At 45.4% G+C, this 18881-nt stretch overlaps 1 protein-coding gene across 1 annotated transcript in view; it reads left to right on the top strand.

The window, feature by feature from the left end:
- Positions 1 to 17916, top strand: part of LOC138801510 (uncharacterized) — a 49259-nt gene extending 31343 nt beyond the window's left edge. The window contains exons 10-13 of the mRNA XM_069984419.1: positions 10428 to 10514; positions 12916 to 13206; positions 14851 to 14958; positions 16047 to 17916. Of these exons, the coding sequence (XP_069840520.1) occupies positions 10428 to 10514; positions 12916 to 13206; positions 14851 to 14924 (452 nt within the window). The 3' untranslated portion in view covers positions 14925 to 14958; positions 16047 to 17916. The remainder of the gene's footprint in view (positions 1 to 10427; positions 10515 to 12915; positions 13207 to 14850; positions 14959 to 16046) is intronic.
- Positions 17917 to 18881: the final 965 nt, after the last annotated feature.

Here is an 18881-nt window from a genome sequence, read left to right as displayed (position 1 = left end):
GTAGCAAAAGCATTTTCCCTACGTTTATTTTGGGAATCCAAGATAATGGTGCATTAGATAGTCTAGTGCATTCTTCTTGTATAGATGTGGAGAGTTCATTATAGTTTAAGTTTATTGTATCTAATGTAGAGGGGGTTAATTTTATGCCTAAATATTTATTACTTGATGATGCCCAAGTAAAGTTATATTTAAGGATTTTGGAGCGCATTAATGTAGAAATATTAAGGGGTAGAATAGATGATTTATTTATATTTAGTTTATAATAAGAAACATTGGAATATTCATGTATGATATCTACTATCGCTTTTAGTGAGGAAAGTGGAGATTGACAAATGAGTAAGACATCATCAGCATAAAGGCCAATTTTATGTTCGTAACCATTAATTTTTATTCCTTTAACTTTGGGGGAAGATCTGATATATTCTGCTAAGGGCTCCATACACAAAGTAGAAATAAGGGGGGAGAGGGGACACCCTTGATGGGTACTATTTGATATTGTTAATGTCTGTGATAGGAAACCTGAAGCCAAAACCCTAGCTGAGGGGGATGTGTATAGGGTTAGAATTGCAACTTTTGTAAAAGAACAGAAGCCAAATTTTCCTAAAATGAGTTCCAAAAAGTTTTTCAGCGTTGAGAGAGAGCAGAAAGGTAGGTGTTTTAGATTTATTTGCTAGTTCAATTAGGTCTAAAAAGCGTCTTGTACCATCTCTAGTTTGGCGACCTTGGACAAAGCCACCTTGGTCTGGCAATACACAATATTAAGAACTGGGGTATGTGAACTTTTGATCAGGGTCATTTGGATGCTTTTGGTTGTCATTATGATTTATAAAGAGAAAAAAGACAAAACACAGAAGTTTGACAATAAATGGCGTCACCCGACCTCTAACCATGAGCAGCGAAAAAGTTTCTGTGTTATCATTCGTATTCTCTGAAAAAAGGAAACAAAAGAAAAAATTCTGTGGGGTATGTAAACTTTTGAGCACAACTGTATATGAACTTACGAAATAACAGCAACAATAGTGCATACACTACTCACAAAAAGTTAGGGATATTTGGCTTGCAGGTGAAATTTATGGAAAATGTAAAAGGTTCCCCAGTGATATTATATGATGGGGCATTCAGTAGAAGCAGCAATGGTGAGTTCCTCATCTTAAACAGTTTACTGAAAGAAAGGCCAACCCCCGTGGCAAGTATACCCAACATGTCACAGTCTACAATTTGTCATGTGCCCTTGTGCTTCAATTACAGCTTGACACCAACATCTCATGCTTTTCACAAGTCACCTTATTGTCTGCTGAGGCATTGCTTCCAAATCTTCTGGAAGGGGCGGCCCTCACGGTCACAATCAGGGCTGTGAAGTCGGTAATCCGCAGCTCTGACTCAGACTCCTGAATTTTATCAGGACCGACTCCAACTCCAACTCCGACTCTTGAATTTTATCAGGACTGACTCAGACTCCCGACTACGACTCCTTCATAAATGGCCGGTCATATACCAGGGTAGTTATCTATCACACTGGCTCCGCAGCTTCTCCCTAATGTCCTACATGATCTTGGGGCGACTTCTGAGGGAATGAGGAAACATATACAGCAGCTTCTTCTGTGTGTGCAGTGGATGCAGCCAGTCTCCAGCCTCCATGTCCTGAACTACTCACAACTAGACTAGATGGAGCAGGTGGTCTTTTCCTGCTGACAATCTTCTATGTTTCTAACTAAATATTCACCATACAAAAAGAAACACTGCTAACAATGCCAAATACCTGTGATATAGAGGTCAGCCATAGTGATAAACAGGGGGTCACACATAGTGATATAGAGGGGGTCACACAGTGATATAGAGAGGGGTCACACATAGTGATATAGAGGTCACACAGTGATATAGAAGGTCACTGTGGGGGCACACACACACACACACCCACACAGCCTGCTGCGGCCATAGCACACATACACACAGCCTGCTGCAGCCATAGCACACACACATAGCCTGCTGCAGCCATAGCACACACACAGCCTACTGTAGTCATAGCACACATACACACAGCCTGCTGCAGCCATAGCACACACACAGCCTGCTGGAGCCATAGCACGGACACACACACACACACACACACACCTGCAGCCATAGAACACTGAAGAAAAAAACACAATCTTCTCCCAGAGAGAAAACACCACATTGAGCACAGAGGTTACTGCTACACTACTTATGTCTTCTCTTCCTTCTCTATATTACACAGAATATCTCCATATAACACTGCTGCTCATATACAGTCATCCAGCATCCAGGAAGAGAACAGCACTTTTCCCCGACCACCTTTACCTAATAGGGCCAGTGTCCTATTACTGATATATTCCCCGACCACCCTTATGTAATATGGCCAGTGTCCTATTACTGATATATTTCCCTGACCACCCTTATCTAATAGGGCCAGTGTCCTATTACTGATATATTCCCCGACCACCCTTATGTAATAGGGCCAGTGTCCTATTACTGATATATTACCTAGACTCCCCTTATCTAATAGGGCCAGTGTCCTATTACTGATATATTCCCCGACCACCCTTATGTAATAGGGCCAGTGTCCTATTACTGATATATTCCCCGACCACCCTTATGTAATAGGGCCAGTGTCCTATTACTGATATATTCCCCGACCACCCTTATGTAATAGGACCAGTGTCCTATTACTGATATATTCCCCGACCACCCTTATGTAATAGGGCCAGTGTCTTATTACTGATATATTCCCGACCACCCTTACCTAATAGGGCCAGTGTCCTATTACTGATATATTCCCCGACCACCCTTATGTAATAGGGCCAGTGTCCTATTACTGATATATTACCCCAACCACCCTCATCTAATAGGGCCAGTGTCCTATTACTGATATATTCCTGACCACCCTTATGTAATAGGGCCAGTGTCCTATTACTGATATATTCCCCGACCACCCTTATGTAATAGGGCCAGTGTCCTATTACTGATATATTCCCCGACCACCCTTATGTAATAGGGCCAGTGTCCTATTACTGATATATTCCCCGACCACCCTTATCTAATAGGGCCCTTGTCCTATTACTGATATATTCCCCGACCACCCTTATGTAATAGGGCCAGTGTCCTATTACTGATATATTCCCCGACCACACTTATGTAATAGGGCCATAGTCCTATTACTGATATATTCCCCGACCACCCTTATGTAATAGGGCCAGTGTCCTATTACTGATATATTCCCCGACCACCCTTATGTAATAGGGCCAGTGTCCTATTACTGATATATTCCCCGACCACACTTATGTAATAGGGCCAGTGTCCTATTACTGATATATTCCCCGACCATCCTTATCTAATAGGGCCAGTGTCCTATTACTGATATATTCCCCGACCACACTTATGTAATAGGGCCAGTGTCCTATTACTGATATATTCCCCGACCATCCTTATCTAATAGGGCCATAGTCCTATTACTGATATATTCCCCGACCACCCTTATGTAATAGGGCCAGTGTCCTATTACTGATATATTCCCCGACCCCCCTTATGTAATAGGGCCAGTGTCCTATTACTGATATATTCCCCGACCACACTTATGTAATAGGGCCAGTGTCCTATTACTGATATATTCCCCGACCATCCTTATCTAATAGGGCCAGTGTCCTATTACTGATATATTCCTGACCCCCCTTATGTAATAGGGCCAGTGTCCTATTACTGATATATTCCCCAGATCCCCCTTATGTAATAGGGCCATAGTCCTATTACTGATATATTCCCCAGATCCCCCTTATCTAATAGGGCCAGTGTCCTATTACTGATATATTCCTGACCACCCTTATGTAATAGGCCAGTGTCCTATTAGAATGTTGCTCATAATATATATTCATGAGCAAAACTTGTAAAATTCATATCAAAATTCAATTCTACTTTTTTTAAAGCTGGAGTCTGAGTCGGTACATTTTTTTTCCGACTCCGACTCCAGCCAAAGCTAGCTCCGACTCAGACTCCACGACTCCGACTCCACAGCTCTGGTCACAATGACCGGATGTTATTTAAGTAATATGGGCTTGACACTGTACCGTTCTCACAGTCTAGGGCAGTTCTGTATTAACTAGACAAACCTGTCCTGTACACTCTAACACCACCACCAGACACACCTGCCCTGTACAATGTAACACCACCACTAGACACACCTGTCCCGTACACTGTAACATCACCACTAGACACACCTGTCCTGTACACTGTAACACCACCACTAGACACACCTGTCCTGTACACTGTAACACCACCACCACTAGACACACCTGCCCTGTACACTGTAACACCACCACTAGACACACCTGTCCTGTACACTGTAACACAACCACCACTAGACACACCTTCCCTGTACACTGTAACACCACCACTAGACACACCTGCCCTGTACACTGTAACACAACCACCACTAGACACACCTTCCCTGTACACTGTAACACCACCACTAGACACACCTGTCCTGTACACTGTAACACAACCACCACTAGACACACCTTCCCTGTACACTGTAACACCACCACTAGACACACCTGCCCTGTACACTGTAACACAACCACCACTAGACACACCTTCCCTGTACACTGTAACACCACCACTAGACACACCTGTCCCGTACACTGTAACACCACCACTAGACACACCTGCCCTGTACACTGTAACACCACCACTAGACACACCTGTCCTGTACACTGTAACACAACCACCACTAGACACACCTTCCCTGTACACTGTAACACAACCACCACTAGACACACCTTCCCTGTACACTGTAATACCACCACTAGACACACCTTCCCACACTGTAACACCACCACCACTAGACACACCTGTCCTGCACACTGTAACACCACCACCACTAGACACACCTTCCCTGTACACTGTAACACCACCACTAGACACACCTGCCCTGTACACTGTAACACAACCACCACTAGACACACCTTCCCTGTACACTGTAACACCACCACTAGACACACCTGTCCTGTACACTGTAACACAACCACCACTAGACACACCTTCCCTGTACACTGTAACACCACCACTAGACACACCTGCCCTGTACACTGTAACACAACCACCACTAGACACACCTTCCCTGTACACTGTAACACCACCACTAGACACACCTGTCCCGTACACTGTAACACCACCACTAGACACACCTGCCCTGTACACTGTAACACCACCACTAGACACACCTGTCCTGTACACTGTAACACAACCACCACTAGACACACCTTCCCTGTACACTGTAACACAACCACCACTAGACACACCTTCCCTGTACACTGTAATACCACCACTAGACACACCTTCCCACACTGTAACACCACCACCACTAGACACACCTGTCCTGCACACTGTAACACCACCACCACTAGACACACCTGCCCTGTACACTGTAACACCACCACTAGACACACCTGTCCTGTACACTGTAACACAACCACCACTAGACACACCTTCCCTGTACACTGTAACACCACCACTAGACACACCTGTCCCGTACACTGTAACACCACCACCACTAGACACACCTGTCCCGTACACTGTAACATCACCACTAGACACACCTGTCCCGTACACTGTAACATCACCACTAGACACACCTGTCCTGTACACTGTAACATCACCACTAGACACACCTGTCCCGTACACTGTAACACTACCACTAGACACACCTGCTCTGTACACTGTAACACCACCACCAGACACACCTGTCCCGTACACTGTAACACCACCACCAGACACACCAGTTCTGTACACTGTAAAAGCACCACCACCACTAGACACACCTGTCCTGTACACTGTAACACCACCACTAGACACACCTGTCCTGTACACTGTAACACAACCACCACTAGACACACCTTCCCTGTACACTGTAACACAACCACCACTAGACACACCTTCCCTGTACACTGTAACACCACTAGACACACCTGCCCTGTACACTGTAACACCACCACTAGACACACCTGTCCTGTACACTGTAACACAACCACCACTAGACACACCTTCCCTGTACACTGTAACACAACCACCACTAGACACACCTTCCCTGTACACTGTAACACCACCACTAGACACACCTTCCCACACTGTAACACCACCACCACTAGACACACCTGTCCTGCACACTGTAACACCACCACCACTAGACACACCTGCCCTGTACACTGTAACACCACCACTAGACACACCTGTCCTGTACACTGTAACACAACCACCACTAGACACACCTTCCCTGTACACTGTAACACCACCACTAGACACACCTGTCCCGTACACTGTAACACCACCACCACTAGACACACCTGTCCCGTACACTGTAACATCACCACTAGACACACCTGTCCCGTACACTGTAACATCACCACTAGACACACCTGTCCTGTACACTGTAACATCACCACTAGACACACCTGTCCCGTACACTGTAACACTACCACTAGACACACCTGCTCTGTACACTGTAACACCACCACTAGACACACCTGTCCCGTACACTGTAACACCACCACCAGACACACCAGTTCTGTACACTGTAAAAGCACCACCACCACTAGACACACCTGTCCTGTACACTGTAACACCACCACCACTAGACACACCTGTCCTGTACACTGTAACACCACCACCACTAGACACACCAGCCCTGTACACTATAACACCACCACCACTAGACACACCTGTCCTGTACACTGTAACACCACCACCAGACACACCTGTCCCGTACACTGTAACACCACCACCAGACACACCAGCCCTGTACACTGTAACACCACCACTAGACACACCTGCTCTGTACACTGTAACACCACCACCACTAGACACACCTGTCCCGTACACTGTAACACCACCACCACTAGACACACCTGCTCTGTACACTGTAACACCACCACCACTAGACACACCTGTCCCGTACACTGTAACACCACCACCACTAGACACACCTGTCCCGTACACTGTAACATCACCACTAGACACACCTGTCCCGTACACTGTAACACCACCACCACTAGACACCTGCCCTGTACACTGTAACACCACCACCAGACACACCTGCCCTGTACACTGTAACACCACCACTAGACACACCTGCCCTGTACACTGTAACACCACCACCACCAGACACACCTGTCCCGTACACTGTAACACCACCACCACTAGACACACCTTCACTGTACACTGTAACACCACCACCACTAGACACACCTGCCCTGTACACTGTAACACCACCACCACCACTAGACACACCTGTCCCGTACACTGTAACACCACCACCACTAGACACACCTGTCCTGTACACTGTAACACCACCACTAGACACACCTGCCCTGTACACTGTAACACCACCACCAGACACACCTGCCCTGTACACTGTAACACCACCACTAGACACACCTGCCCTGTACACTGTAACACCACCACCACCAGACACACCTGCCCTGTACACTGTAACACCACCACCACCACTAGACACATCTGTCCCGTACACTGTAACACCACCACCACTAGACACACCTGTCCCGTATACTGTAACACCACCAGTAGACACACCTGTCCTGTACACTGTAACACCACCACTAGACACACCTGTCCCGTACACTGTAACACCACCACCACTAGACACACCTGCCCTCTACACTGTAACACCACCACCACTAGACACACCTGCCCTGTACACTGTAACACCACCACCACCACTAGACACACCTGTCCCGTACACTGTAACACCACCACCACTAGACACACCTTCACTGTACACTGTAACACCACCACCACTAGACACACCTGCCCTGTACACTGTAACACCACCACCACCACTAGACACACCTGTCCCGTACACTGTAACACCACCACCACTAGACACACCTGTCCTGTACACTGTAACACCACCACTAGACACACCTGCCCTGTACACTGTAACACCACCACCAGACACACCTGCCCTGTACACTGTAACACCACCACTAGACACACCTGCCCTGTACACTGTAACACCACCACCACCAGACACACCTGCCCTGTACACTGTAACACCACCACCACCACTAGACACACCTGCTCTGTACACTGTAACACCACCACCAGACACACCTGCCCTGTACACTGTAACACCACCACTAGACACACCTGTCCCGTACACTGTAACACCACCACCACTAGACACACCTGTCCCGTACACTGTAACATCACCACTAGACACACCTGTCCCGTACACTGTAACACCACCACTAGACACACCTGTCCTGTACACTGTAACACCACCACCACTAGACACACCTGTCCCGTACACTGTAACACCACCACCACTAGACACACCTGTCCCGTACACTGTAATACCACCACTAGACACACCTGTCCCGTACACTGTAACACCACCACCACCAGACACACCTGCCCTGTACACTGTAACACCACCACTAGACACACCTGCCCTGTACACTGTAACACCACCACCACCAGACACACCTGCCCTATACACTGTAACACCACCACCACCACTAGACACACCTGTCCCGTACACTGTAACACCACCACCACTAGACACACCTGCCCTGTACACTGTAACACCACCACCACCACTAGACACACCTGTCCCGTACACTGTAACACCACCACCACTAGACACACCTGCCCTGTACACTGTAACACCACCACCACCACTAGACACACCTGTCCCGTACACTGTAACACCACCACCACTAGACACACCTGTCCCGTACACTGTAACACCACCACCACTAGATACACCTGTCCTGTACACTGTAACACACCACCTCTAGTATACACACATGTCCTGTACACTGTAACACCATCACCAGACACACCTGCCCTGTACACTGTAACACCACCACCACCAGACACACATGTCCTGTACACTGTAACACCATCACCAGACACACCTGCCCTGTACACTGTAACACCACCACCACCAGACACACATGTCCTGTACACTGTAACACCATCACCAGACACACCTGCCCTGTACACTGTAACACCACCACCACTAGACACACCTGCCCTGTACACTCTAACACCACCACCACCAGACACACCTGCCCTGTACACTGTAACACCACCACCACTAGACACACCTGTCCCGTACACTGTAACATCACCACTAGACACACCTGTCCCGTACACTGTAACACCACCACCACTAGACACACCTGCCCTGTACACTGTAACACCACCACCACTAGACACACCTGCCCTGTACACTGTAACACCACCACCAGCAGACACACCTGCCCTGTACACTGTAACACCACCACCAGACACACCTGCCCTGTACACTGTAACACCACCACCACCACTAGACACACCTGTCCCGTACACTGTAATACCACCACCACTAGACACACCTGCTCTGTACACTGTAACACCACCACCAGACACACCTGCCCTGTACACTGTAACACCACCACTAGACACACCTGTCCCGTACACTGTAACACCACCACTAGACACACCTGTCCTGTACACTGTAACACCACCACCACTAGACACACCTGTCCCGTACACTGTAATACCACCACTAGACACACCTGCCCTGTACACTGTAACACCACCACTAGACACACCTGTCCCGTACACTGTAACACCACTACCACTAGACACACCTGTCCCGTACACTGTAACACCATCACCACTAGACACACCTGTCCCGTACACTGTAACACCACCACCACTAGACACACCTGTCCCGTACACTGTAACATCACCACTAGACACACCTGTCCCGTACACTGTAACACCACCACTAGACACACCTGTCCTGTACACTGTAACACCACCACCACTAGACACACCTGTCCCGTACACTGTAACACCATCACCACTAGACACACCTGTCCTGTACACTGTAACACCACCACTAGACACACCTGCCCTGTACACTGTAATACCACCACTAGACACACCTGCCCTGTACACTGTAACACCACCACTAGACACACCTGTCCTGTACACTGTAACACCACCACCACTAGACACACCTGCCCTGTACACTGTAACATCACAACCACTAGACACACCAGTTCTGTACACTGTAAAAGCACCATTAGACACTAATGAAAACCATGGTAAAACGATCACTGACCTTAGGGAGACCAGCTATAGAAGACACTGTAGGCTGCTAGTAAAGGTGCTCAACACAGTGAAAACCTAGGTACATAGCCTCCTGGGAATTACAAATATGCAAAAAGAGTCCATGAAGCCCCATTTAAGAGTCTCAAAACAAAAGAATGACCAGATATCCCTCCAGGATAGGACCCAGCCAAGTGGTGGCTCCTGTAATGAAACCACCACATAAGGTTGGCTATTGACGTATAGGGCCACTTAAGTCTCATGAGGAGCCATTGACTACATTGTTTTTTTTCCAGGTGAATTTTACTTAATTGACAATGAAAACCAGAAGATTCCTTTGTCACAAAATTCTGGGCAACAACACAACCATGCCCCTCCATCAGGTAAGAGTCTTCACCAGGTAAAGGCCATGTAATGTGATGCAATGTTCAGACCTCGTAAGAGACCGGCCATTCCATGTCCCGGCCGGGTCACGGAACGGCCGGGTCTCTGAAAAGATCATCCCGGCCGCTACTGCAGCGATCTTTGGCGCCGCTGAGTTCTGATGTGAGCGCATTCGGACGCGTCTACATCAGAACTCCCCACTGCACACAATGGAGCGTGCGGCCAGAGCCAGAACTGACAGGGCTTTCTGCATGTTAGTTTTTTGTGGCCCGCTAGGGATATGGCTGGAGTGTATACTAAGGGGGAGATTTATCAAAGGGTGTAAAATTTAGACTGGTGCAAACTGCCCACAGCAGCCAATCACAGCTCAGCTTCCAGCTCTGGTGAAAGGAAAGAGGAGCTGTGATTGGTTGCTGTGGCAGTCTAAATTTTGCACCAGTCTAAATTTTACACCCTTTGATAAATCTCTCCCTTAGTATTCGCTCCGGCTGGGATTCCATAAAGGGCAGCGCAAGATAAGTATCCTATTAATCACATGTGTTGTTGCCGATTTGCAACAACGGCAGTGATTAAAAGGATACTTATGTTGTGTGAACATAGCCAGATACTCTACGTACCTAGTGCATAATGCCAGTATGCAGTGTGATACCTGGTACATGTCGGGGTGCTCAAGTATGTTACAGTAGCTGCAAGGGGCAAGGCTGCACTTTGTGCTTGTCATTCACAGATTCTCAACCAGTACTGATGAAATACAAGTAAAGCACAGGAATACTACATGTAGTCACAGCTGCATTGTGTATATGCACCCCAATGACAGGGAACCTTCTAAGTAGAGGAAACACTATTATGTTACACAGTGTCAGGACCACCTCTCATATTATTGTGATAAATGTCTGCCCTTGCATTGCAATGTCTGCTCTTGTGTTGTCGTTTGGCTGGTCTCCCTGAGATCAGCGATCTGTTTGTCTTATGGCTCTACTAGGCATTGCTCCCACCTAGCCAGAATCCTGCTCCACACTGATGAGGGGCAACACCCCGAAACAGCTGTATGTGGATGGTTACCTGGCCTTGGTTTATCCCTTGTCATTACACTGACTTATAGGGCCACTTAATTTGGTGGTTTCCTAGTAGGAGCCGCCCCTCGGCTGGGTCCTTCCCGGACGGATATCTGGCTAGTCCTGTGTTTTGAGACTCTTCAATGAGGCTCCACAGGCTCCTCTTTTGCATATTTATGTTTCCCAGGGGGCAATGCACCTAGGACTTTACTGCATTGAGCGCTTTCACTAGCAGCCGGCAGTGTTGTCATTTGGCGGGTCTCCCTGAGTTCAGCTATCTGTTTCTCTTATGCCCTTGCATTAGATACAACATGTAGAGGGAGCAGTGAGGGATCAGAGAAGCTGCAGGTTGCTCCCTTGTAAGCGGATATACTGATCTCTATTACAGTCAGCTCCTCCATGCAGCCGCTCCCTCCTGCTCCTCTGTACTACCGCTACCTGACTGGGTTGGAATAAGGTGATGCAGGGCTCTCAGGTGCTCAGCTGTCAGTATGAAAGCCGGGCTCCCACTGTAGCTATAGGATCAGCCAATGTCACTAACCTTCCATGGGTATCAATGGCAGCGGGGGGGCTTTTGAAGTATGAAGAATATATTTATTACGTTATTTGTACTGCACACTGAATAGTGTAAAGTCATTATGCAAAATAAGAAAACAAAACTGTATTTACTTCTATTATTCCCTCAAGAAAGGGTTAATAAAAGTTACATGCATCCCACACTGGCGACATTAAAATGTGAAATTTATCCTGCAAAAAAAGCCCACATACAGTATGTTAAATTTTTTTTTTTAATAAAGTCATGCCTCTCTGTCATGATGAATTATACCCTCAGTCTATGGAGCATTATATGCTCAGTGTGTGTATGTGTGTGTGGGCTATATTATATATATAAATATATATATATATATATATATATATATCTATCTATTATATGCTCAGTGTGGGGGGCGCTATATATATATATATATATATATATATATATATATATATATATATATATATATATATACTCAATGTGGGGGGCTATATATATATATATATAATATATGTACAGACCTGTAAAAACCTGTACTGTCCCTGGCTACAGTTCTGACATGATTTGCAAACAATCATTGCTTGTTTACCTTAATTTTGCACATGGTAATGTCCAGAGGATCACCATGGCGTGCAGGAAGCCAATAATCCCCTCTACAAGGTTATCCCTATCATCAATGAAATGATGTCCCAGGTATCCCATGTGTGCAGCCAGAACCAAAGTGCCTGATCTGGAGCAGCTGAACCTAACATCTCATACCGGTTTGTCATGTATGTTACACAACTCACCATGACTTGGTTTATTGTGCAGGGTTCGGAGCTGTGACTGTGTCGCTTCTGGATAAACATATACTGAGAGCGGAAGTTTCATGTTCCACCCCAGAAGATATAAAAATCACATGGAGCCGCAAAACAACCAAGACACCAATACATAAATATGAGGAATGTAAAGACGCTACACGAACCAAAGAGAACAATAGTGACGGCAGCCACACAGCTCATAGTGACATCACACTAATGGATAAGACTGCTGGATACAAAGTGACTGTGGAAAACAAAGCATCAAAGTCTAAAGAAGAGAAGAAAGTCCGACACGAGAACAGTAAGGAGCATAATTATCATATTCTCCAGTAATAGGACACTGTGCAGACTGTATGACATAGATCTGTAATCCACTATGGCCTTTCCCCACAGAGGACAAGGGATCCATGTTTTCTCTTCTCTTATTTATTCTAATACAGTGCTTTTTGTAGCTATCTGGTGCAAGATGTCTCATTCTTCTCACCAGTCATAAATCTACCAATCATTGAGCACAGATGGATGCCACGTTAAAGGTTCCTTACCTTCATCCTCGGCGCAGTTTGTGTTATTAGGAGTTTATTGCCTATGCCAGTTAGGTGTTTTGGTGCACTGGGGGTGGGACTACAAACCCTTGGCGCACCAATTCGTCCCTGGCTGGCCCGCCCCTTTTAATGAGCATCAGCAGAGTGGGCCGGCGGAGGGAGGATCGTTGCATTGGGGACAGTAGACCCACCCCCAGTGCACCCAAATACCTAATTAGCCTAAATATTAAACTTCCAATAGCATAGAAACGGAGCAGAGGATGAAGGTAAGTTACCCTCATCCTCAGAGCCCTGTGCACTATATGGAGATAGCAGCTTAAAGGCTTCTAACCTGCTGATAATTTTTCTTCATGCTTATTATAGAGCAGGAGAAGCATGACACATGGTATTACTGCACAGGGCCTTGTGATCCTGAGCCTGTAATGTACAGAAACATCACATGGGTATGGCATGTCATATTTCCCTATTGACTCTCAATTAACATCTAGCTGCATTGTTTTTGAACAAAAAAAATCTGACACTTGTCAATTATGGGGTTTTTATTGGCTTGATTCCACCCTAATGAGATTTTTTATTTAAAAAAAACATTTTTCAATGATTTTTCTTTGTACCCTTCTTTAGTTCCTTAGGGAAAGGTCAATTCAATGCCATTGCACTGCATTGATCCATACAATCTGTGATCTGCCAGAATAGTCTGCCTATGTCAGGATGTAAGAGCAGATCACTGATGGCAGCCATGGAGGTTCGGTAAAGGTTTTGTGCTGCCTTAACAATGGATTGTCAATAGGAGTTAGAGGCCACTGTCAGCACTGACATCAGCATTTAAACAATTAAATAGCGACATTTGAGATCTCTCCATGTCCAGGTATTAGTGGTGGGTTGTCAGCTGTTCTACACACCCTTATTGGCCAAACACATGCATGGACAAGATTTGTCATTGAGGGGTTAAAGGGTTATTCCAAACCTACTTTATAATAGGTAGTAGCCAATGTATAAGACACCTAGGATTTTAAGAAGAATCTTCTTGCACTAGTTACGCTATATTCCATCACTTCAAAAGATCACTACAACAGACACCAAACAGTAGAAGACTTCAGCAGCAGAATTGTGACTCCTAAGACCGCAGGTGTCAAACTCAGACTCTCTGGCTGTTATAAAACTACAATTCCCATCATGCACTGTGTATATGTATAAAGATAAAGCTTTGGCTGCCCAGGCCTGATGGGAATTGTAGTTTTGCAACAGCTGGAGGGCCGGAGTTTGACACCACTTTTTGCTTCAGTCGCTGTGTCTGCAAGCAGCATGAAGGCAATGACCAACGTCTAACAGGAGCAGCCTATAGCTATATCATCAAGCAGTCCTGTATATTTATATTATATTCTCTTTTATCAATTTCTATCCAGGCGAGTGGTTTATAATTGACAGTGACAACAGGAAGACTCCTTTGCCTCAAATCTCACAGCAGCAACAGGGATGACATTTTATTGATGAAAATGAGGAGCCTCCAGTAGGTAAGCGTCTTCACCAGGTATATAAGATGAATTCACAATGTACAATCACATACCTGGTACATACTGTATAACAGTAACCTACAGACAGGGGCGTAGCTAGGATTCATGGGGCCCCATAGCAAAAACTGTATGGGGCCCCCCTCCCCTACACACTATAATATATATATATATATATATATATATATATATATACTCGGTGATGTGGCCAAAAAAAATATTCTCTTGTGGCCAGAGGCAGAATCCTGCGTGCAGCCACAACAGTGACTGGCAGAGAAGAAAGCCAATGTCTACTCGTTCTGTCCATCCACTGTATATAACTATAACAGCCTATTAGGAGCCTCATGGTTATAAACATAGTTGCATCAGCAGACTACCTCCTACTTAACCCCTTATGTACTGCAGTATGTAAGTGACCCAGTGTTCTCTTACATGCTGCAACACAAAAAAGGGTTAATAAGACAATTAGCTCTCTGCTGCACTACTCCTGCACTGATAACCCCTGACTTCTGCAGGAGCTCAGAGGACAGAGGTTATCAGAGCAGTGAAGCAGAGCTAATTGTTTTTAGATTAACCCTTTTTTGTGTTACAGCATGTAAGAGAACACTGGGTCACTTACACACTTCAGTACATAATGGGTTAAGCAGAAGGACACATGAGGCTCTTATCTTCCCTGTGCATGCACGGGCCCCATAGCAACTGCCTTCCCTGCCTCTATGGTAGCTACTCCACTGCCTACAGATCATATCCAGATGTGACTGCTTCTATGTGTCCTGTTACTGCCCATGGATGTCATAGACGGCAGGTGGGCAGTCACAGCTTTATGACCATTAGAAAAGAGATGATCCTACTCTTGAGGACTTAAAGAAACAACCATGTGTTATATAGTCATCCCCATTCATTTAGTTGTTACACTAAGTTCCGAACTGTCAGACAGGACCAGAGAACACAGAACAAGAGAGGGAAGCAGCTCCATAGCCGCCATGCCATTCCCCATCTCATCCTGAGCAATCAGCTGTTTCTAAATATGAATATAGATGTATAAGTAACTGCTGTATGTATGTAATGACTTGTGTATGTTCTTACTGCAGAGACAGGAAGGAGCAACATCTCAACTTATGAACAAGAAGACTAGAAAAGCTAAAGGAAAACTTTCACCATATAGTACATGAAGTTTTATAAGAACCTCTTCTCCTCCATTATAATTGATCACTGAGGGTAACCTATTCCTGAGACATATACTGGAGACTGGAGGTCTTCTATAGTGTGAGCACATCCTGAACTAACACAGCCTAACGTATAAAACTACATATTTTCTCGTCCTGGTAGAATAGGGTGTTTATCCAGAAGAGCAGAGATGATTCCTCTCTGACTCTGTAGGTTGGCGATAAACGGAGACAAAACAACGCTGGTAAAATCCTGGTTCCATCAGACTATTACATTGGGGTTTTTCTATTCTTCCCATTGGACTATTACATTTGGATTTTTCCATTTTTAGACATGTTTTTATTTCCTCATAGGAAATGCTTTTCCGTCACTGCTCGCCCTGTACTCTCACATATTACGGGGTGGCCGTGCTCTTCAGTAACAATCAGCCATGTGCTCCCGGCTGTAACAATGTGGAAACTAACGCGACACGTCAGATCTATCTTCTACCTCTCAGATGATGATGATGTCATAAGACACTCCTTCCTGGCAATGATGTCATTACATTTCTATACTGCCACTTACTGTCAGGACATTTCAGGTTTGACTGAATACGACTGATCTGAATCTGAAAGAAGCAGGAGGAGAAGATGCGGATGAAGATCATTACATGTTATGTATCATATGACACTTATATATCTGATAACATTTTTGTATTATAGCATTTACATAAGAACTGCCACTTCAGAAAACGCTTCACATGTTGCAGTATTCCAAAGCATTGACCATTGGACATTAATGCTGAGACCCCACCGGACACTACATATAGCCGGGTGAAGAGGGTGCTACGTGCCATCTGAGATCTGATTTATGTGAATTACAGAAGATTTCTATACTGATGTGTTGCAGCTGTACAGTGTTAGAACCTTACCCGTATAGGCACATTAGCTGCGTTCTCTTAGTATTAGGGCCCTATTCCACCGGACGATTATCGTTCAGAATATCGTTAAATCGTTCAAATCTAAACGATAATCGGTTGAAATGCAGTTAACGATTAACAACCGAACGAGAAATCGTTGATCGCTTTATAAGACCTGGATCTATTTTTATCGTTGCTCGTTCGCAAATTGTTCACATTGAATAAGACGTTGTTCGGTCGCTTGCAATAGATACAAACGCAATAGTGAATAAATAGCGAAGAAAAAAACAATCGCAATTACGATCATAAGTAACGATCATCGTTCCATGGAAATGAGTGAACGTTTTCAGGTCTTTCGCAATAGCGGTCGTTTGAGATCGTTAATCGTTAACGATTATGCAAACGATAATCGTCCGGTGGAATAGGGCCCTAAGGGATGTGGTGATGTAGTGATGGTGGATGACCAAGCAATGGTGGACGACCCTGCAGTGGATTGCTGGGTTCCTAAATCTCAGATCATATAAACACAGCAGGATGTAGAGAAATTGTCCTGGAAATACATTATAGTGTTAAAGTGAATCTGTCAGCCAGCTATAGTATATATACTGTAGTATTGGCTTGTAGCTCCATCTGGCCAGAATATGATTAGCCATCTAGTGACCGCAGCAGCTTGGCCAAATTTAACTACAAAAATCATTACCTAGACAACCCCTTTAAGTAGATAGAGAACAGGTTATAGGGTATATGCCTGATATGTGATCTGTGACATTGAGTTTGTAACTGTGAACGTTCTTACTTTATAAGTATATTCTTTTTGCTTTTACCTTTTATATTGTCATAAATTGTTTATTACACTACTATACAAAAAATTAATAAACTAATGTTACTCTATCGTGGTTTAGCCTTCTAATCCCATGTGCTCTTATTATGATTAGAGAGGAGTGAACATACAACCTATGCCTATGTTCACATTATGTAAAAATATCGGCCGTCTTTCAACAGCCGGAATTGTGGAAATAAAGTTATTTGCATAATGACTTCTGTTGTTAGGAAAGTTTTATGATCATTTTTACATAATGTGAATCTAGCCTGTGGCTATATCCATTTTTTTCCAGAACTCTCTAGGGCTACCTCCATCTTCTCCAGCCACCAGGAGTCAAATACCAAGCATTTGGGTTTGTGAGAACCTGCACTTACTGAATGTCCACTCATCACGAATTCTGATCATATACAGACGATCCTCTCCAATCTTAGATTTCTGGTCCATGCATCCAATGTTACAGTATCGCCTCTGCCTCATTGGGTATTTTTGTGGGTAGTTTAAAATTTATGTACAAATCAGCTGCTGCCTCAAGCGTTGTTCTTTGACTTCTTCACACTTTTTTCTATAACTATTTTTTTAAAGACTTGCTTGTTTAGTGTAATGAAATTTTACAAAACATTTCTCATTTCACGCCAAATTTTCAGTCATGTTTTAGATGTAGATTAGCGTCATGATTTAAGCCTGCAAGCAGGCGAAAACCATGATAAATGAGGCGCGGGATAAATGAAGCGCCCCAGCCCCCCAAGCAACTACAACCCCCAGCCCCCCAAGCAACTACAACCCCCAGCCCCCCACAACTACCACACCCAGCTCTTCCCACAAAAACCACCACCCCCAGTCCCCCAAACAACTACCACCCCCAGCTCCCCACACAACTACAGCCCCCCACACAACTACCACCCCGAGCTCCCACACAACTACCACCCGCAGCCACCCACACAACTACCACCCGCAGCCCCCCACACAACTACAGCCACCCACACAACTACCACCCCCAGCTCCCCACACAACTACAGCCCCCCACACAACTACCACCCG

Source organism: Dendropsophus ebraccatus, chromosome 9, assembly GCF_027789765.1.
Source record: "Dendropsophus ebraccatus isolate aDenEbr1 chromosome 9, aDenEbr1.pat, whole genome shotgun sequence".
Taxonomy (NCBI): Eukaryota; Metazoa; Chordata; class Amphibia; order Anura; family Hylidae; genus Dendropsophus; species Dendropsophus ebraccatus.
The sequence above is the reverse complement of the archived record's forward strand: the minus strand, read 5'-3'. Positions and strand labels throughout refer to the sequence as shown.